Source organism: Chiroxiphia lanceolata, chromosome 3 (assembly GCF_009829145.1).
Source record: "Chiroxiphia lanceolata isolate bChiLan1 chromosome 3, bChiLan1.pri, whole genome shotgun sequence".
Taxonomy (NCBI): Eukaryota; Metazoa; Chordata; class Aves; order Passeriformes; family Pipridae; genus Chiroxiphia; species Chiroxiphia lanceolata.
In genome coordinates this window covers 107,880,206-107,902,312 of record NC_045639.1, presented here as the reverse complement: position 1 = coordinate 107,902,312, position 22,107 = coordinate 107,880,206, and the positions used below count along the sequence as shown (strand labels likewise).

The window sequence follows — 22,107 nt, the reverse complement described above, 5'->3', positions numbered from 1 at the left end:
CTGAACAGTCATGTACAAAAATAGAACAAAATGCTCCATCTTCACTGAACCCTTTACATAAGAAGTTTTAGCTTAAGTGGCAACTGTCTGCAACCCATTATTATCCAGGGAGGCATAATTTCAATAGATGTCATGGACTGATTTTCAAACCCTCAGACCCCAGAATCAAAGCTCTATACAGAAGGAATTCAATGCCCAATGTGAGACTATGACCACATGATTTGATACTTAAAACTGGAATCATGTTGTGATGTTGTGATGTCAGTCTAGTCCCTGGGACATCATCAAACATGTAGGCAGCGACAATAAGGGGTAGCATGCATGTGGCCAGCACCATTCTTTCTGACTGTGTGATAAAAAAAACCCCATGATTTTACTAAGAAAAATGCACTAATATTGGAAACAAGTTTTAACCAAAACTTCAGATTTGGAACCTCCTTGATTTTGACAGGAATCCATATTAATCAGTGCATGAAAGTGTGGATCTATAGACAAGTGAGGAAATAACCATTCCATATATAAGATGTTTACAGCAGGACTTCTATTTGCTTTGTGAAATAATAGGGACAAGTTAGTATTCTGAATAAACACATTTCTCTTGTGCTGATTTATGTTCCATCGCAGTCACGTTTCTTCAAAACTGAATTTCAGTTGCAAACACATAACTCTTACTAATGTGGATTTTAGGAAACACATTTCCTTCTTCAGCAATACAATAACAACAACAAAAAACTCTCTCATTCTATTTATGAGATTGATACTTTTTTTAAATCCTAATTGATAATATCATAGAACCATAGAATCACAGAATCATTAGTTAGAAAACCCCTGCAAGATCATTAAGTTCAATGTTTGACCCAACACCACCATATCCATTTGACTGAACACCATCACGTCCATTTGAGAACAAGAGGAATTGTTAAGCTGAAACAGGGGTGATTCAGATTAGATGTTAGAATTTTTCACTGTTAGGTTGGTCAGGCATTGGAATAGGTTGCCCAGGGAGGCATCTGGATCTGACACTGGATGATATGGTTTAATGGTTTAGGGGTTACAGTGGTAGTGCTAGGTTGATGGTTGGACTTGATGATTTTAAAGGTCTCTTCCAGCCTTGGTGATTCTACAATTCTATGATTCTCTGCCAACTAAACCATAACCTAAGTGCCACATCCGGTTACTTTCAGGATGGTGACTCCACCACTTCCCTGGACAGGCCATTCCAATGCTTATCTATCCTTTCAATGAAGAAACTCTTGCTGATGTCCAACCTAAATCTCCCCTGGATTGGCTTGAAGCCATTTCCTCTCATCCTGTCAGTAGTTTTCTGAGAGAGGCATATGCTCATGCATGGTTGAACTCATTCTGCTGAGAACAATGAATTTATTTTTGATTATGGTCACATGCAAGTGTGGATTTAGGTATACATCACTGACCCACCACACAGAGTACAGATGACAAAAATAGCCTTCTCCCCTCCCTCCCCCCCTTCCTTTCTTCCTTCCTTTCTTCCTTTCTTCCTTCCTTTCTCTCTTCATCTAGTGCTCCTTGCTTGCCTCCTTTTCCCCCTCATTTCCTCCCTTTTGCTTATTAATACTGTATTTTTATCATCATCTATTAGTGCCTTATCAACTACAGAGGTATCTACTGTTAAAAAGCTGCCTTCTTAAGTAAATGAAAGGAATGAAAAAGTACTCAGGAAAAAGTAAGAGTTCATTGAATTATGCTATGGGGATATAAAGTCCTTAAAAAGATAATACAGTAGAACAGACAATGAGATTGACTTCAAATCAAAGTTTCTGGAATAAAAACAATATATGAAAAGGATAATATTTGTTACTGCAATTTTGCTGGACAGTAAAGGAATAATAAGAAATTAAAAGAGAACAGGCAAGATGGCACTAGTAAAATAAAAAATTCATTAAATATGACAAATGCTTTACTTAAAAAATACATTAAACATACATTGAAAATGTTTTAGATTTGTCAGCACATTTTACATGACTTGTACCTGTGAAGAGGAAGTATGTAGTATTTCCCTGCACCACATTTTATATCTTTAAAATGTAAATTTAATTCCCATCAGTTGTATGTTAATCTAGGCTGGTATATTGAGTTTTCAAAGGAACTCAGAGAGAGGGTAAAAAGACCTTTCTTCTCAGATAGCTTGTAAAAATGAAGAATTTTGGATATCATCAGTAGAATTGTGCTGCTTAATCAGCAAAATACTCAGGTATATGGGTAAACTGAAGATATTTTAATGATACAATCCATCTTTAGGAATAAAAAGAAGGATTTTTTTTCTGAAATCTCTGTGACTCTTGGCCTGTCCTAGAATTTAAAATCACAACCACTACAATAATGTTTCTAATTTTGAAAACATTTTTACCCTGGGAAGGAAACAACCCACTGCTCATTAAGGCTATATTTACAAAGGTGACCAGAAAGTGAAAAGCCTTTGATGTCAGTACCAATAAGATGAAGGATATGTCCCCTTTCTTTCTAACTTTTCAAAGCCTCAAGCCCAACAGGTGCAGTTCATCATCCAGTAATGAGATTTATAACCTGGTCAATATGTAGATTAAAGTTCAGTCCCCACCTGACAGCCATATCTACTATCACTCTTGTGGCTTGGTAGGTTTTGTTTTCGTTTCTAGTAATATCATGCATAGTACTTACTCATTTTTCTTTTCTTCCTTGTATAACACCAGCACCTTAGTAAAACAAAAAAAATGTATATAGATATCTCTTTCTCCTCCTCGCATGAGACATCGGGCAAACCTATTTCCTTAACTGTCATGTGTGAGCTTAGTTCACAGAGACTTCCTTGTGGTCTTCAAGCATCTCAAGTGTCACAGGGGGCATCTTCTGCAGTATTAATTATCTAACATTAGGAGAAAGTTAGAAGTGATGGCTTCCTATGCTCTGGAAGGCAAGTTAGTCTGTGGTTTTATCCCTATTGCTACTATGGAGGTGGATTTTTTTTTCCCTCTCTAAGGAGAACAGTGTCCTAAAAAGACTCAGGAATGATCTAGTAAAATTCCATATATTATTGTGTAGAAATTGGTGTTGCACAATATCAATCCGTTAAAGCTGATGGATCAAATTGATGAATCAGCTCAGAGAGAGTGAAGGTGACCTGTCAGACTCTTTGACTTTGAGTGATTATTGAACAGCTCTCAAAAGCAGAAAGAAAAATGAACTGTTCAGAGTGGTGGAAAAAATGACCTCCCAGAACAACTGGAAAATATTTAAACATTACTCCTGAGTGTATTTGTGAGCAGCAGAAGCCAGCAAAAAGAAAAACAGTAGTTCTATAAATGATAATTCCTACATTCAAAGCTTACATTTAATTGAAGTGCAGAGGGCTAAGTGTTTAACTGTAGTGTGTTTCTTTGAGGAATACAGTATTCTGCAGAAAATTAAGATATGACAGATCAATATTTGAAAAGAAATAATTATTAAAAAAAAAAAAGAAACTGTTTCTATTTTAATGAATTCAACTTGTAAGTCTGGAAAACAAATTGAGCCTCTGAGAAGTGGCCAGATGTGGAGATGAGGAAGAGCATCACAGAAAGCACAGTGGTGGTGTGAATTAATTTTGGGAAAGCAGTTGGAACTTTACAGGCAGAGATGGTATCCTGTGCACATGAAAGCCTCTAGAGACAGCATGAGCTCTAGCAGTATGAAGATGATGGAGGGTTGAGACCATGGGAGAGATGAAGTAAAAAGGTGCACAGAGTTTCAAGCTGGAGTTCTCAAAAACCATGGTTCACTGAACCCCTTATGTCATGACACTCGACTGGAATACAGTATTTTGGCAGGGCAAGCAATATTGAAACATTACAAATGGACAGAAAAGATGACAAAATGCCGCTGGTTCAATGGAACAGCAGCATGTAATTTTGCTACAGAAATCCCCAGGTTGTCATTGTGAAAGTAAATGGGTTATTTCTTAGTCTTACCTTTTTCACAGATGCAGTGAACATCTGTACCAGAAACAGTATTATTAATACAGTAAAAGATCAGTCTTCCAGTAGTGAGCTTAAAAGCAAGTGTTTGAATGGAAAGCGTGGACAAATAAGAAATAAATAAAAAAAAAAAAACCAAAACAAAACATGAAAAAATGCTGGTTTAGAAATACATCAAACACTTCACCATGTCACTTTGTTGATGAGAGAGAATAAAGTAGAGGTTTGCAACATCTTTGTAGGAATCTCACCGCAAAATTAAAAACTGAATTTAGAGATCCAACCTGCTGCAGTTGAAAAGTACATCTCTTTACCTAAGAACAAGACAAGATGAAGGAACTGGGAAGGTTTAATACTTTGAAAGGAGAGTATGAATAAAAGGTTGAACAGAATTACATTTTTTTGTTAGAGTTGAAAGAAGACAGACCCTTTTCCCAGGAACATACTCAAAAGAACTAAATAAATATGTAAAAAGGAAACATTTTCCACTACCTACAAGGAGAGAAATTCTGGAGGAGATGGCTTATTCCAAATATTTTTCTACTCTTGATGCCTCAGCAGGCTTCTGGCAGTGATTCTTAGACAAACAGAGGGTATGTTTATGCACCTCCAACACCTCCTTTGGGAGACAGTTTCCCCCAGTTGTCATTGGGTTATACTTTGCACCATAGGTGTTTCACCAGAAAATACAACCATTTTTCTCTGATGAGAGACATGCTAAGACCTAAACAGATGACACTCTGATCTGGGAAACACAGTAGAAGAGTAAGACCAAGGAGCTCCCCAACAAGTAGAAGTTCTGGGTCTTAACCTGAATGAGTTATTAAAAAAATACGAACATCAGGTAGTGGGTTTATTTCTTAGAAAAGAAAAGAAGAAAGAAGGAGAAAAAGAGGAGAAAGGAAGGTGAAAGGAAGGAAGGTGAGAAGAAAGAAAAATAGAAGGGAGAGGACAGAAGAAAAAACAAAAGGATTCTTTGGAATATAAGTAGCTTAGTACCAACCATAACAGGTTCCATGAACTGTCTATTTTGTTGTCTTGCAAAAGTCTTTGAATGAAAATGAGGTGCAAAACTTAGGGCACGTCTCAAGGATGAAGGACCACCGCCTCCCTAAGATCCTGCTCTATGGTGAACTTGCCACTGGCTGCCGCATGAGAGGAGCCCCGAAGAAAAGATTCAAGGACTCCCTGAAACAACATCTCAGCCTTGGCCATATTGATCACCATAACTGGTCTACTCTGGCCTCCAATCGGGAGGCCTGGAGACACACCATCTACAACGCAGCTGTCTCCTTTGAGAACTCACGCAGGATCACTCTCGAGGAAAAAAGGCAACGCAGAAAGAACCGTGTCTTGCAAAATACACCATCTAAGGAGTCTTTCTGCTGCGCCTTTTGCAATCGGATATGTCTATCACGTATTGGCCTCATAAGCCACCAGCGTGCCTGCAGCAAATGTGGATAGTGCCTTCCCAAATCTTCGTTCGCGAAGCCTAGCCACGATGACGATGACGATCTAAATGAGTTAATTTAAGAAGATCTTATCCTGAGACGATGCAACAACCTCTTCAACTGTCAAAACATCTGACCAGTCTCCAGTGAGAGAAAAAGAATATCGGTGTCATCAAGCAGACTAAAAGACTAAAAATAATTCCTCTTTGGAAAAGACAAATGTAGGCAGGAGTTGGTCCAGTTTCAGATGAATGATTTGATACCGATTTCTCTGTGTGGTTGTGGAAAAAGGTGAAGTCTGAAAACAGAGTTTCATAAAATAAATTGTTCTTAGTAGAATCAAATCTAGAGTCTGAATTTCATGAGAACTGCAACTAAGACTTTTCAAAAAATTGTTAATGAACAATATGGCTTACAAACAAATTTTAAGCACCTCCTCACTCTCAGAGCGTAGGAAATTGAAAAGTCCTTGACTTAGGGTAAGCACTACTTAGCAACAAAACCTCAGTGTGTTGTCAACATTATTCTCTTACTAAGTCCAGAGCACAGCACTGTACCATCTATTAAGAAGAAAATTAACTCCATCCCAGCCCAAACCAGAGCACTGGGCAATACGGCAGTATAAATCTGTCACAGTAGATTGGTGCACTTATGTTACCTCTGTGCTTATGAGCTGACTCATAATTTTGGTAATCTTTATAGCCTTGCAATGTGATATTAATACAGTCAGGTTCAACTTCAGCCAAAATAACCACCTGAAGGCAGTGAGGGGACACAGGCAAAATAGGGAAATAGCTGACTCTGAATGCTGAGCATTCAAGAACTGTATTTATCTACAGTGTTACAGTGAACAAGTAAATAGATTTTAAGAAAACCTTGATGTTTGAATGCAGAAAAAGTTTAAATGCTATGGGAAAAATTATATCTTTATACAGTCTCTTTAGCAGAATCATACTACAAAGTAAAATTGTTACATATCACAGTGCATATTGAGGCAGCTGTGGGCACAAAAATAAATAGAAAACAATGTTGTTTTTTTGAAGTAAAAAATAATAATCTCTTATTGGTTTATTCTATCTGTGATTGGTATAAGCCAAGGACAGAAACTGAAATGATAAGGTCAAAGAAATGTTTTCTTCCTGGTGTCTCCAACACTGATGAATCCACAAAAGAAATTTCTGCAAGAAATCTCTGTGAAATTACATACTCCTGGTAATGTCAACAGACAAAATCCTGATTGCATGGAAGATGCCTCCCTTATTGGAAAGTGCATCCCATTGTACATCAATGTTTACAGTTTGGTTGAGCTGATGTTAGGAGTTACATGATCACAGTGCATCCTGGGAAATGTAATCCATCTATTAAGTCCAAGAGAGAAAGGGTATGAAGAAATTTGAGATTTAAAAGATAACTACCAATGATGTATGGTAAAATAGTAACATTGCTAGGTTAAAGAAATTACTGCTTAGCTAAGCCAAAATTTGATTTTTGATTCAACAAGCTAAGGGAAAATATTTTGATTTCTGAATGTCAAAACATTTCCATTTGATCAGATATATGGAAATTAAATTTGGTGAACAAAATGTACTTAACTGTTTCCATAGTCAATTTTTTTTACTGCTTTTAGTTTTGATAGGTATGAATAGAGAAAGAATTCAAACTACTACAATTTCTCATTATATAAACCCAGTCTCCATATCCATAAAAAGTGGGGTTTTTTGTATTTTAATCGATTGTATCTTCTTCATTCAGAGAAAATTTAGTCTTTTTCTGTATTTTTGCATTAGCAAACATATGAAAATGAATATAAAAATAAAGAAAAAAAGAATTATACAGAGCTTACTTTCAACATGGACATGACCTGATTTACCTCAATACTGCAAGTAAATTTTTTTTAGGAAGGTATATGACAAATTTTGGTGCAAAGGAAAAAAACCCAACTTTCATTCTCCTGCCTCTAACTGCACAATACTCTCATTTTCTCAAGTACCCATGCCCTTAAGCCTCTCAACATCTATACGACAGCACTGTTAGAGTCTGTAGCTGAGGGATTTTGCTTTTAAAACTCTGTTAAAAAAAAAATCAACTGGAAGTTGATTTTTCAAAAAAATGAACTGGAAGAGTGACTTATCTCCAGTACATGCTCAGTCTTCTGCCTTCAGATAAGCCTGGGGGCAGCATGCCAGTGTTTGAGAGACAGTGTCCTACCAAGGCCCTTTGCTCTGCCCTCTTGGTGGAGGTAGGGAATAGAGATCTGCTTTTTGAGGCACCAAAGGCACAAGAGTTTTCCTGCTGTGTTAGAAACAACCCATGCACCTGAGAATGGTCATGTAGGAATTAGAGCTTCTCCCCTCAGTGGGTGGCAGAACCAGCAGCACAACTGGAGTGTGTCTACACCAGTGCACGCAGCATGGACAACAAACAGAAGGAGCCGGCAGCCAGTGGGCAATGGGATGTAGATGCCATCATGGGAACATGGTGGGATGACTTGAACAACTGAAGAGAGAGGCAGTGGCATAGCCCTGTATGTTAGGAGTGTTTTGGTTCATCACAAAATCATAGAGTTCATGAAATTACAGAGTTTTCGATTCTCAGAGGAGTGAGGATGGGGAAGTAGCAGACGTGCTCACTGGGACAATTTCAGTTGTTTATGAGCAGTCTTGACTAACTGGAGAATTCCCAGTTTACTGGAGGTTAGCTCGATGGTCTCAGAGGTGTTTTCCAACCTCAATGATTCTATGACTCCCAGTAACCAAAGCAGTGTTGTGTGGAGCACAGTGAGGATCTGGGACTCTCACCTTTGGACCTTTGGCAATTTGCTCTGAGCTTTCTGAACTATTTGACTCAGCTGCTTGCTACAGACTATATAAATGTAGGTCCAAGTCAGAAGGCTCATTCTTCCTCTGAGGCAACAGGGAAGATTTGAAGAGGGAAGGAAAAAGAGGAAAAGAAAGAGCAGCAAGGGATTTCAGGGCTCACCATGGGCCCTGTGCAGCTCTTGCTGCTCTCCCTGCTGCTCAGCAATGGTGTTCTCACACGTAAGTACTGCCTTTTATATTAGTGATTTTTCCTGCTTTATTTATGAACCTGTTAAAACAATAATGTTACAAAAAAAATCAACAGAACATTGGCTTACAGAATTAGAAAAGTTCAGTGTGGCAAAAATATCATCCCTTCCCTTCACAGGAACGGGCAATCATAGGAGGATCCCAATGTAGAAAAAGTCACAAATGTTGCCTGCTGTCTTTTGTACAGATTTAATGTATTTTGCAACTTGTAAGGCATTTTTCTGTAATGTTGTGCTTTTAAGCCCACTCATGGAGCTACTGTAGCTTGGAGATACCATGCAGACTTAGCCCAGCTGTTGCTAACCTGTTTTGTGACAAATGTGAAGACAGAGAGCAGTAAAGCAGATTGTATTTGGCAGGCAATACTGGCCTTTGAAATAGAATTTTGTGTTGAAGGGACATAGTCATCAATAAAAGTAGTAAAAGAACTAGGTCAGTAGAGATTTTTTTTTGTAAGATCAGAAAAGACAGCTGAGATCGATATGGTGCTGTGGATTTTGAACTATCCTTGCTTCCCAAGAAATGGCTTTTTAGAACAGGACACTGTAATGTTACTTAAGGCTTCAGGGAGCTTAAGGAGAAAAGTGCATCTGGGCAAATTGTGCAGGTCTGGGTTTATATGTAGATTTAATTAATCATAAATATATCTTTGTTTAACTAGTATTCTGTTGTTGGCTGATGTTATACAAATTTATTGTTATGCAATAAACCTTGTTTTATTGGTTATTAATAATGTTATTAATATTATTTTAATAGTAATAGTAGTATTTCTGTTGCTATTGGTGCTACTGTGACAAATGTTAGAGTCTATTTCTATAGAGTGGTCTACCTTAGAATTCCTGAATGAATATTCAGGAAGTGTGTGGAGAAAAATGCTGGCCTTCATATGTGATATCCTAAAAAATTATATAGCATCTAATGAATGCAGCAAATTTACTAGATTATGTTTAATTTAATTTTGTTTTCAATAGGGTCATATGGAACATACATAAGATTGATTAGAACAAATGGTTCTTCCTAACTTGAGTAGGCTTTTCCTACAAAGAATGATCTCTCGATATTCAGAAATTCTCAGATATTTCATAGCAGAGAATTTTAGTACTAATCTTCAAAGATGTCCTTTTTGAAATGTACAAAAAACAAAGTATAGCCATTCATCCATTTAACAGTATTTTTGTGTGCTCAAATAGACTAAAATTTAAAAGTAAACTGTGTTATGTGGTACATTCATCTGTCTACCTCTACATTTTGTGCCTATCCTTTGCAAACTGTCTATTTACCTAACACAGGGCTTTTAAAAATACTTGTCAACCTAGAAGCTGACCCTTCTCAGTTTAAATCAAATCAATTTAATTCTGTGATTAAAGACCCTATTATGGGATTTTGGTTCACTGTATCAAGGCAACTGCTTGTAACTCCCTTTAGATTTGACTCTGTACTGCAAATGTTAATAGTAGCTTTGTTATTTACATCAGTCTTTCAAACTACATCAGAAATTGGTATGAATTAAAAAGGCCTTACAATGAAAATGTAGTATTTACATTTATATATTCATAGCCATTGAATATATTGTATATAGCTATGAACTGCTTTGTTGTATAGCTATAAACTGCTTTTCTAGCTTTTAATTCTTGTTTTTTTGTGGGTTTTTTTGTTTTTTTTTTTACAGAAGAAGAAACACCTGAAAGTGGAAATCCTGGATGTTCAAGTAACTGATTTCTTGCATTTGCTTTTGTTATATCACTATTTTAACTGAATTCATTTCTCAAAGCCTGACTTTTCCAAATCTCTTCTTCTGAAATAACTGAAATGAAAGTGATGGCAATATTTTGAAGTAGTTATTGCCCTTTATTTTAGATATTCAACTATCCATAAGGATTGGTTCCAGTAACTGTTAAAGTTTCCCGAGATTGGACAAGCTGAGAATGAGTTTCTGAACTTTTTTAAAGCTCCCATTAAGAAACTACTTTCCATTGGGTTTTTGGTTTTTCTTTTTTATTTATTTGATTGTCAGGTGCAAATTCCTTAATCTGAAAATCCCTATTTATCAAATGTGAAGCTTTAACTGCCGGGTTATGTACATTACACTTTACTGTGGCCTGAATTTTACATCTTATTTAGCCTTCACAGTGGCTGCTAAGCCCACAGAATTGCGCTTGGATATCTAGCTAAATACCTGTAGAATAAATCATCAACTCTGTTAGCAAGGACAGCAATTTCTTTAAACAAGTGAAGACTCAGGAAATGCTGACTTTATACCCTATCTTAGTAATGAACTCTGACTGGCCCTGACTGCTTGGTTAGGTACATAATGTTCAACCACAGGGTCAAAGTACTGAATGAATTGTTTTGTTCTTCGTCTTCAGGATTTTTTTTTTCCATGTTGGGTGCTTTAGCACCATCTCCAGGCAACTGGGTTTATTTCAGATGCCTGAACCAACTCAAAGACTTCTAAGTTTCATTGACAATTGCTTGTCTATTTTTGATCAAATAAATTATTTGGTATTTTCATTTCCAATCTTATAATTTCCCTATTAATTTCTGTTTAAAAGCAGGATATGAAGCAATAATTAGCCTTTTACTTTAGCATGGCAGATACTGGTGTTGCAAAATTCTCTGAGAGTGTACGGTTATTTTCCAGGATAGCCAAAAGAGACACAGATAATGTTAAATTTTTAATAAAATTTAATTTTAGAGTTAAATAAATAATTTAATTAAGTTTTCAAGTGTTTTTAAGATGTTGATTATGCTATGACAGCTAGTATTAATTATAATAATTCTGTTTAGCAATTACATGAATGTGATCTCAGCTAAAATATTATTAAAGTATGTAAAATTTATAAAAGTGATAGTTCAATGAGGAAATAAGAGATGCATAGCACTATTTTGTTCCCCTCTATAAGTATGAAATTCTGTGACAGGCAAGGTTATATTGTCGTTGGCCTCTGACATAAATATTTTATGAAAGAAGAAGAGTAATCTGCATTCATGCAGGTGTAGGCAGGAAAAATCATACAAATTTAATGGTGGGCATTTGGGTTTACACCAGCATTACCTATCTTTGTTTTTTCTATAAAATAGATCAGGACTCTATTAAATAACCACAGAGGAGCAGTTTAGGAAATTGCTTTTCACTCAACATCACAACAGAGCCACAGACCCAGTGAGTTGCCCAACCTAAACTGAGGGAACAGCAATTTCTAGTTCAGATTGACCTAAACTGCTTCATCACAGACATGATGAAGTACCTGATCATCCTTTTTAGTTTAAAATGATGCCTGCACTTGCAATGGGTTTGAGGGCATTGCAAACCCTGAATTGGGTTTGAGGGCATTCTTTGGCCTATCTTATGCATTCCAGATACCAAAATACTATCTTATAGTTCTGTATTTGACACTGAGACTGTTCTTTTTCTTAATGTCTCTATTACCCCACTCATTCCTGCTTGTGGAGTTTAAAATTAAAGATGACAGCAACAGGGAGAGATTAAACACAGGTGAAGGTCATTCCTTCGAGGAAGCCTATTAGGTTTTGGGGCTTCCTTTGATAGAAAGAGAAACATCTCTTGAAATACTCCCTCCTGCCTTGTTCTTAGTCATAATTTAAAGCTTTTCCCTTGTTGGATGCTCTTCATCTAACTAAAGTTTATCTCCATTAAAAATAGTCTACTCTATAAAATTTTCTGATCTAATAAATGAATTAGAGTAGATCATATTTCAGGAGAGTCTGGAGCAGAAAGATCCTGTGTAGATTCAAGTGAAATGGTATTGAGGAATTCTAATTTGGATGTTCTGTCTCTTTGCTTTCAGTCTCAATCATGTAAATGGTAAAGCAGCTTCTTGCCTTTTCATTATGATGGAAAAATCTGAGCTGAAATGAATCACTTTATTACCAATTGGAAAACTACCATTTGATTGGCTTAATTTAGAAGCAACAGGATAATTTTTAAAACAGTTCCGCACCTTAAGTTTTCTCACATTTTTGTCATTTGCTTTAATGTGGCATGATTTGAAGGCCAAATGAGGTTATATTGGCAAATCCCATCAAACAGAGCAGTGGACCCAAAAATTTTTGCTGCCCCACAAGTTTAGTCTTAGCTTCAGAAATAATCCAGCTGATATAAAGGCATCATGTTTTTTTCTGAAAGCTATTTTGGAAAAGGAAATCGTGGCAGGATGAGTCTTCATGTTTCCTTTATCTTTGGTATTCATTTTAGTTACACAACACTAAGCATGTATTGTAAGGATTACATATGCGTGTCCTACCTAAGTCATAAAACCACTCTTGTTTTCCCAATTGCAGAAGATGCAACTAGATTTAAACCCCTCCGAAAATATGTTTACTCATATGAAGCAGAAACATCAAATGGGATCACAGGAACAGCAGATTCTCGAAGTGGTTCAAAGATCACTTGCAAGGTAGGCAAAGAGGAGTAAATACAACTGATTGGGAGTGTATCAGTTGATACAGTCAGGATCAGGAGAGCATCCTTCAATGTTTTTCCAAACAAGACCATTCTTCTGAAAGGCACATATTGACTAAGGCACACGAAGACTAAGCCCTCCCTGTCCTAGACAGAAGGCACTGAGGATGGCAGAAGTCCTTCACATCATTGTGCCAGTGCATTTCAAACCTGGCTGTACTTTTACAAGAGAGAGAGGCAAAACTTGGTAGTTTAGTTTTCCTTGGCTCCCAGGCTGAGTCTACCAATGTCCATCAAACAATTCTAGAAGTTGAATAACAACAGTGCATTGAAGCCATGAAGACCACAACAGCCTGTTGATGGTGACAGTCAAGACAATGCCAGGACTGTAGGAGTGAAAGGTCCCATAGACCATTAAACTACTCAGTGTCCCTTCATTTTGTCCAAAACTTTCTCATCTTTGTGTTGTGGGGTTTTTTTTTTCTTTAAATTGAGTAATTGGGAAATATATTTTTTATTTAGCACACACAGTTCTAATAGAGTCTAAACACTGATCAGTGTAATGGCTCAAGTTTTCATACAGTTCTAACGTTCTAAATTCTCAGAAACTAAGTTGCTTGTTTACCATGTATGTCACATACTCCATGCCATTAGCCAAGCAAATACCTGTTCTCATATCTTCTCCCTCGAGTTACCTTAAGCTACTTAGAGCACTTAGGAATTTTTTCCACCAGCTGCTAGCAGGGGGATTCTGACACTTTACAAAATCAAAAGAATTTTCAGAGTGGTAACTGGATGATCCTGGAAACATGATAATTAAAAAAGATAAACATATTTGTGTTTTCAGGTTGAACTGGAGGTACCACAGCTGTGCCGTTTCATCCTGAGGACAATGCATTGCTCCCTGAGGGAGACGTTTGGTGTTGACTCTGAGGGAAGGGCTGTTCTGAAGAAGTCCAAGAACTCTGAGGACTTTGCAAGTGCCATGTCCAGGTAAGCAATATCAATTGTCATCAGTACTTGTGACCTTTAAATGGAACAGGCTGCAGTGTTACAGTCTACCCTGACTGTGTTTTTCTAGGCATAAAACACATTTCATGATAACATGGTAGATGTGAAAGCTGGTTCCACAGCAAAATTCTCCCTGATACAACTTATAGTTAACATGGCATAGTTCTCAATTGCTAGTAGGGAAGGCTTTTTTAAATACAGAATTTTCACCTGGACTGTTTTTGTCGTTTCTATCATCTATATCGGGAAACTGTTGTGTAGTCTCCAAAAGATTATTGCAAGTGTAATGTTCCTTCTTGTAAGCACATTCTCAAGTGGCTGCATGCAGGCAGTCTAAGATAACTTTCCTTTGCTAACATGGTGCAGACTGTGCAATAGAAAGGCATTTGAGACTGAAGTCCAGATTTCCAATCCCAGTCTTTGATGACCTATGCAGTTTATCTTTTCCTTCTTTATCTGCTTTTGTAACTAATTGCTACTACTCCCTCCACCCAATTAGTCGCTAGTGCTTTAGTCATGCACCTTCATGCTTGTTTCAGTGCCTTAGTATCCATGTTGTTTCACAAGCCATAAATCTCAAAACAACTTGAGACATTGTTAAAAAACGTTTTTTCAGAAAACCATCAAGGTTTTATTTAAAGACTGCAACTGCTAGAGAATCATCCCATCATTTTGTAGCCTGTTGGAGTAGTTAATAATTACCTCATTCTAAAAATTTACTTATGTCCTCTCTGAATTTAAGCAATTCCAACTTCCAGCCACTGCTCTTGGTATTTGCTTGTCCTTAGATAACGTAATCTGGTGATATCAGAATGTCCTTGGTTAGAATTTTGCTGCTTTAATAGTCATACTTCCTATTAGTAACAGCAGTGAATAGTAAATAATGATAGCCCAGCAGTTTATTGATAACGTTCTTTACTGTGTGTCTTTAATATTTCATTCTAATGTTGTTATTTTGGGTGCCAGGCATGAGCTAAAATTTAGTATTCAGGATGGAACAAAAGTCAAGTTGTATCCAGAGAAGGACGAACCTCTGAATGTACTGAATCTCAAGAGAGGGATCATCTCAGCTCTACTTGTGCCAACAGAAACAGTAGAAAATGAAAAAACAATTTCAATGGTAGGTGTTTTGAAAGTGTGTCCCTTATTTCCTTGACAAATGGAAGAAAGCTCACCTGAGTAGAGTTACTCCTGAACATCATTTTCAAAAGGCCTGGAAATTCTGATAAGAAAAGGTGCCTTTAACTAGATCAGAAAATGTCTGACAGTATGAGCAGAGATGCTGATTTCTTTCTTCTTTCCAGGATACTGTCTATGGAAAGTGTGACAGTGAAGTTGAATTCAAGTCCAGAAAAGGAAATGTTGCAGAAGATATTTCAATTACGAGGTACCTGAAAGGCTGTGACAAGTTCAGTCCCATCAGAGATCATGTCAGCCCTATTGCCATTGTAAAGGGACTGGTAAGTATATGATGTAAGATTATATGATGTAAGATTTTTTTCACCACCATTTAAAATGATAAAATTATTACAATGACTAAGTTTTGTATATATTTATATTTGCTAAAAATTTAAATAATTTTTCTGCACTATTCCATTACATCAGGCTGTGATTTTGTTGGCAGTCAATAGAGAAAAAAAATACAGAGAGCTTTTCATAGATGAAATTAGTACTATTGATTACATGGTAACATATCAGATCATAGCCAAATTTTTAGTTTTGTGGGTCAAAATTTTCAAAATTTCAGTTTCATGTAAAACGTAAAAAACCCAAACCATGAAGTCTGTGTGAAGTGCAGGAGGAGAGGGCTCTAAATGTGGTTAAGCATGCTGTTTGTTCTACCTGTTAATGCACAGTGATCAAATGCAGTTGCTTGCATGGAAATTGTCAGACTTCTTTCTGGTATAATGGCATTTGTACCTTAGAGTGTTTTAACTTAAAAAAGATAGGATTTCATATAATGCTGAAAACACATTTTATACTTTCTACCACTGCTACAGTTTTTTGTAGAAGTCTTTAAAATTTGTATAATAAGAGTGAAATTAAAAAGACCATCAGTTGTTACAAGGGGACTGAACTACTCTGAAAATTACGAATTGGTTTTATGAAGGAGTCCTTTGTTGTAGGCAGCAGGGGATCAATCATGAAGTAACTACTAACCCAAACATCTTGATAAGGCCTGAGGGAAAATTTTGGTGGGATTTTTGCCCATGAAGAGACTTAAGACTAAAGATTATTACTGGCACAATTTTGTCTTTGTGTGAGAATAATTCCAGTTATTCACCTTTTCTTCCAATATGCTTTAATTTTTAATATTACAGTAAAACTGTGTCAGCCTTTAAAACTATGATTGTTTCCTATTTTACTCAGTAAAATGACTGCCAAATGATTTATTTTACAGAACAGCCCATTATCTACCCTTCTAAAGAGCACTCAGTTCTGTCATTACAATATTGATGCAAAGAAAAGGCATATAAGAGATGTTGTCTGCAGTGAAAAACACCTGTTTCTGCCTTCCTCATACAAGTAGGTTGCTCACTATTTATCCTTATTCTTTATTCATAAATATTTGTTTTAAAGGATGATGTATTACATTCTGCCCTGATTTCATCTCGAAATGTACATTTTGTTTTTCAGAAGGCAGGAGACATATTAAGACCTCTCAAGGGTACTTAGACTCAACTAAAGCAGTGAATTTTTCTTTGTTTCCTAGAAATCGCTATGGTGTGATGACAGAGGTCAACCAGACCTTGAGGCTTGAAGATACTCCGAAGATCAATAACAAAAATTTTGATGGAGGTAGAGCTGCAGTTCTCTATTACACAAGCATAGGAACAAAATACAAATACAGAGATGATTTTTTTTAAACAGTGAATTAATTAAAGATGCCCCTGAGGGGACCAAATCAATTCATAATTTTTAAAGAAATTTAGTGAGGAAAAAGGTTGAGTAGAAAATGGGAAAACCTCAGACTTTTAAAAACCACTCCAAATTAAAATAATCTTTAATTTTAAAATTATTCTTAATAAATAAAAATGTATCATTTGCTTGAAAAGAAATTCTAATCTTATTGGAAATTAGTTTAATGAACCCATTTTTGCTACCTATAATATCTTATACCCATAATTTCTTATACCCATAATTTCTTATGCAACTTTTATCTTCAACTGCTAAATGTAAGCAATCTATTATTACTGTATATTTTGTTCTGAAACCTACCTTTTGACTTGTAATTTTTATTCATAGTCATAACATATTTCTCCTAAAATATATAATTATTAAAAGTTGAAAAAGCAAACTATGCTAATATAAAAGGTGTTAAGGAATTATCTTCATGAAAATGTAAAACAATTTATGCAAATATTCAACTTTTGGAGACTTATATTTAAATTCCATTCCATTATTTTTGTTACCTGTTCAGCTGTTCAACAGTTATCATATAAAATAATCTACAGACTTTGTATTTATGCTGAATGTAAGATGGATGTTAAAAATTAACATAGCTCCTTGATAACAAATGCAATTTTTTTTTAATTGCTAGATGAACTGGAAGAGAAAGGACTTGCACTGGAAAGTACAGATGCCAAATTCCCTAAGCAGGGTGATGTTGTTCTGAAAACCCTTCAGGAACTGCAGAAACTCACAACCTCCCAGCAGAACCAACAGAGAGCAAGACTCTTTTACAAATTTGTTTCAGGGCTCAGAAATTTACATAACAGCACTCTTGGCTCTCTTGTACCAAAGATGATGGAAACCTCAAGGTATGGTACAGCTGTGCATTGTGCAAGTACACCACATGTCAATGTTGTGGCAAAACCTTTCTGTAGTTAATTTGCTTAGTGGTTTTAAATTAGAGGTGAATTAGATGTATAGGGTGTCTTTCAGAAAGATAAGTATCATCAGTATTATCCAGAGAGAGAAATAAAGAAGGGAGAATAAAACTGTGGATTTTACATTTTTCTATCAGAAATGCTCAGCTGTTGATTGGAGCTTGAATATTAAATATATGAGAAAAGTATAAGAATTCAAATAGATCTGAAATTTCTAGTCTTCATAAGGAACTAATATTGTTTATATCATTCCCCCATCAAATATTCCAAATTTACTGGAGAAGTTCAACTGGAGTATAATACAGCCCAGTACAGCCCCTCCACCGTCCCAAGTGTGTGTGCTAGGAGCAATCCTGTGGATAGTTATTATAGCCAAAGATCTTTCATGCAGTTTTGCTCAAGGACAGTGACTGTAATTCCAAACTCCCAAGTCTGACTTATAGCAAAGAACAGAGTTTTTGGGAGACATGGAAGAAAACTATTCTTTGGTCTGACCCTGCCCTCTGCTCCCCACCCTTACTCTTCTGTCTGAATTGGACTCGAGTCAATCTACACATATTTTATGTCCTCAGTTTGTAGAGGAACTAGAGCCTCAGTCTGGTTTGATTATATTAGTCTATAATATTTAAAGTTGTGTGAATGTCTGTTGTGAAGAAACAACAAGGTATGCCCGCGTAGTGGTGATATTCTTAATGCTTTCTTATTGTTCTTATTTAATTGTGTTACTACTATAACTTGTAAAACATAAGAATACATATTTAAACACCTTAATAAACCTGTCAAACGTTTGTTTCAAACAGTCAATATGCAGCAAAAACTGCAAACAGGGAATTAATTAGTCAAAGTCATCTCTTCTCCTTTCAGTTCCATCACTGTTCAGGCCCTGACCCAGTGCGGGACTCCAGAGTGCTACAGTGCAGTCCTTCAAATCCTGAGAACTGGAAATGTGAATCCGCTCGTGGCAGACCTGGTCACATACACCCTGGGACTATTGCCTTCTCCAACTCCTCAGAGAATACGGGAAATTCTTAACATGGCCCAGTATCAGCCAAGTAGAGCTTCTTTTTATGGCTTGAGTCATTCTGTTACTAAGTAAGTAATGACAGCATGCAATTGTACAAAATAACCTCAAGGTTGCAATGCTTAAAGTAAACCCTAACAGTGCTCAGCTTTCAAGGATTTTTTTTGTTGTTGTTTTCATGTTGTTGCTCTTCAGGAACAAAATATAGACATTTCCCATTTTCTCCTTTTGTTTCTAATGTGTTTCTGTATTTCTTTAGGTTCTACGATGAGAAGAAGACTGTGACAGAGGAAATCACAGATGTTGCAGACTTCATGGTGTCACTGCTTGGCACTGATTGTTCCGGGGAAGATGAACTCACATACCTCACACTTCGGGTATTTTTATTTCCTTCTTTCCTTATATAGGACGTTATTATAAATTGTAGTGCATAGAGCACTCTGCTTCTCTTGGTGGAAAAAAAAATATTTGTCACCTTTCTGTGTCTTCATCACTGACAGGCTATTGGAAACATGGGTGCAGTAATGGAAAAAGCTAAACCCGATGTGAAATCCGTTCTGAAGACATGTATCAGAAACGAAGCTGCATCACTTTCAGTGCAGAAAGCGGCCATCCAGACTTTCAGGAAAATGACAATTACTGAAGAGGTAAATTGGGTCACAGTTCACCTTGGCTGTTCACATGAGTTACTGAATATGCAAAAACATTCCCATTGTTTCATAGTTCCGATATCTCCGCTTCAGCTGTCTCCAGCTTTTTTAGAACTCTTTTATCTAGTTTCCATACACATATCTGAGAAGTTTTGCAGTCTTCTGACTCAGTGGCTGTTGTTTTTTTGAGAAGCAGTTCCTTTGTATAGATAGTCTTAGTTTAAATGGAAGTTTTGATCTGTTCCTGTTAGTGTCTTAAATGGAGATCTACTTATTCAAAGGTGGTGTTAACTAATGAATTGTTCCAGATTTAAATGTATTGAACTAGGAAAAAAATCAGGTCTCTATTTTATACTGATATTTCTTTGCCATTATTAATAGTACTGGTTAGATTTATGTTTACATTACCGTGACATTACAACATCTCCTACAGAATGGGTGTTATGATACAGAGCACTTCAGCTCAGTATAGTGAACCAGTTCATCATTGTAAACCTTTCTCTATTTATATAGGACCGTTCAGCACTTCTCAAAGCATTCCAAGAGTTGGATGTACCTACAGACAAACGCCTGGCAGCCTATCTCATGGTGATGAAAAATCCTTCCCCAGGTGATCTTGCAAAAATTTTGAGAATCCTCACAAAGGAGAAGAATGAGCAAGTGAAAAGCTTTGTTGCCTCACACATTGCCAACATCCTAGATTCTGAAGAAATAGGCATTGAAGAGTAAGCAAATTTTAGTCGTATATTGGTCTCTCAGGAAAAACAAAGTTCCAACCATAACTGCAGTGGTAGCTGTTTAGACAAGAAGTTTTTCTTGGGTTTATTTGAATAAACATATCAACTGAGTAAACTATGGCTTTGTCAGAGCAGTGCCAGATTATAGTCTTTCCCTTAAGCCTTGTTTTCTGTTAATGTATGCAGAGAGCTAGCCATTTGTAATCACCTCAGCTGTATCAATGACTGCGTAGTGGCATAAAAAATTAAGACTAAATGAATGCTTGGAATATATACTAATCATGGTTTAATTGCTATCCTCTTCCCTAGTCTAAAAAGCCGAGTTGAAGAAGCTCTGAAAGGAAACGAGGTTCCAACAGCCAAAGATTTCAGAAAATTCTCACAAAATTATCAGATTTCCAAAAGAGTTTCTGTACCTGGAATTGACCCCATCTCTGCCAAAGTAGAGGGAAATGTGGTATTTGACCCAAACAACTATGTTCCAAAAGAGACCATGCTAAAAACCACCCTGCATGTGTATGGATTTCACCCAAGTGATATTTTTGAGGTACAACAATTATCAAAAACTTTGCTAGTATTTAGCTGTTTTATTTCTCGTTTCTGTTTTCTTATAACAACTTTCTGTGAATAATGTATTGTTTTTACAAGCTTTGGGAGAAACCTAAGGATAACTATGACTACAAGGGGACTTTGATTTGATCTCAATGGGCTTTAGAACAAGCCATCCGTTATGTGATGTCACTTGCCACTGACTGGATGGATGACCCTGTTGAAGTTATTAAAGGGCTCAGCTAGGGTAAAATAAACCCATTTGTAACAAATTGACTTCATGCTAATGAATCATTACTGGCACATTGAAGTACTCATAGTAGATTTTAAGTGAGATACAGCCTATGTGGGGGGGTTTTATTGAAAATCAGAGATATAAAATGAATATATTATTATATATTATATATGATATATGTAATATATCATATATTATATATGTTATAATTATAAGACATTAATATAATAATAAATATATTATTTTATAATTATTATAAGACATAGTATTCCATATCTTCCCTTAAGTGTCATAGACCTATAGGATACACTTTAAACACATTGTTTGTTCCCAAGAAAGTCTGTTTTGTTGTAAAGTTCCAAAGAAGTGAGGGAAGTGTCTCAGTTATGCGTTGTCCTTCCTGTTCATTTCAGCTTGGCTTGGATGGAAAGGGTTTTGAACCAACACTGGAAGCATTGTTTGGAGAGAAGGGATTTTTCCCAGACACTGCAACCAAGGCCTTGTACTGGGTTGATGGCAAAGTGCCAGAGCAGGTTTCCAAGGCACTTTTTGACTATTTTGGTCTCTCCCAGGATGGCAAGCAGGATCAGGTACAGCTTGAAAATATTTTCTGTGCAGCACAGCATTCCTATTTTTACACAGTAATTACAGCATTTACCTCTTTTTTCTATATTTGCCTTCTTGTCTTCTGGTGAGCTAAAATACAAACCGTTAGTGCTATTTAACAATGTGTTTTCTTAATTGTATTTAGGAGGAGTCTTTGCCTGGAGACAAATCTGTAAGACCACATGCAGAGTAGATGACGTTCACTAAGTAACTGTTCTAGATATATGATCTTACAGATTTCTTATAAATCTGTTTTGCTGCTTTCTGACTGAATTTTCAGGATATCATGAAAGGAATAATACTTAACCTCGAAAAACTGATAAAAGAATTGAGCAACAAAGAAGCTCCTGAGGGAAGAGCATATCTGAGAATCCTGGGAGAAGAACTTGGGTACATGAAACTCAATGATTTCAAATTACTGGGAAGCTTCATTTTAAAGAGTGCTAAAACTCTTCAGATTATTCCCGAAATGGTAGGTTTCCGATACACCAATGTGCATTATTAATTTTTTTCTACCAGATTTTTTTAAGATTTAGATCATATTTAATTATTATGCAA

At 36.3% G+C, this 22,107-nt stretch overlaps 1 protein-coding gene across 1 annotated transcript in view; it reads left to right on the top strand.

The window, feature by feature from the left end:
* Positions 1 to 8,304: 8,304 nt before the first annotated feature.
* The window catches only part of APOB (apolipoprotein B), a 36,019-nt gene continuing 22,216 nt past the window's right edge, over positions 8,305 to 22,107 (top strand). Inside the window, exons 1-16 of the mRNA XM_032681309.1 lie at positions 8,305 to 8,457; positions 10,157 to 10,195; positions 12,790 to 12,905; positions 13,758 to 13,903; positions 14,888 to 15,041; positions 15,226 to 15,381; positions 16,323 to 16,447; positions 16,635 to 16,720; positions 17,463 to 17,682; positions 18,616 to 18,843; positions 19,032 to 19,149; positions 19,273 to 19,419; positions 19,936 to 20,147; positions 20,469 to 20,706; positions 21,357 to 21,533; positions 21,830 to 22,021. Coding sequence (XP_032537200.1) covers positions 8,400 to 8,457; positions 10,157 to 10,195; positions 12,790 to 12,905; positions 13,758 to 13,903; positions 14,888 to 15,041; positions 15,226 to 15,381; positions 16,323 to 16,447; positions 16,635 to 16,720; positions 17,463 to 17,682; positions 18,616 to 18,843; positions 19,032 to 19,149; positions 19,273 to 19,419; positions 19,936 to 20,147; positions 20,469 to 20,706; positions 21,357 to 21,533; positions 21,830 to 22,021 — 2,412 coding nt within the window. The 5' untranslated portion in view covers positions 8,305 to 8,399. The remainder of the gene's footprint in view (positions 8,458 to 10,156; positions 10,196 to 12,789; positions 12,906 to 13,757; positions 13,904 to 14,887; positions 15,042 to 15,225; positions 15,382 to 16,322; positions 16,448 to 16,634; positions 16,721 to 17,462; positions 17,683 to 18,615; positions 18,844 to 19,031; positions 19,150 to 19,272; positions 19,420 to 19,935; positions 20,148 to 20,468; positions 20,707 to 21,356; positions 21,534 to 21,829; positions 22,022 to 22,107) is intronic.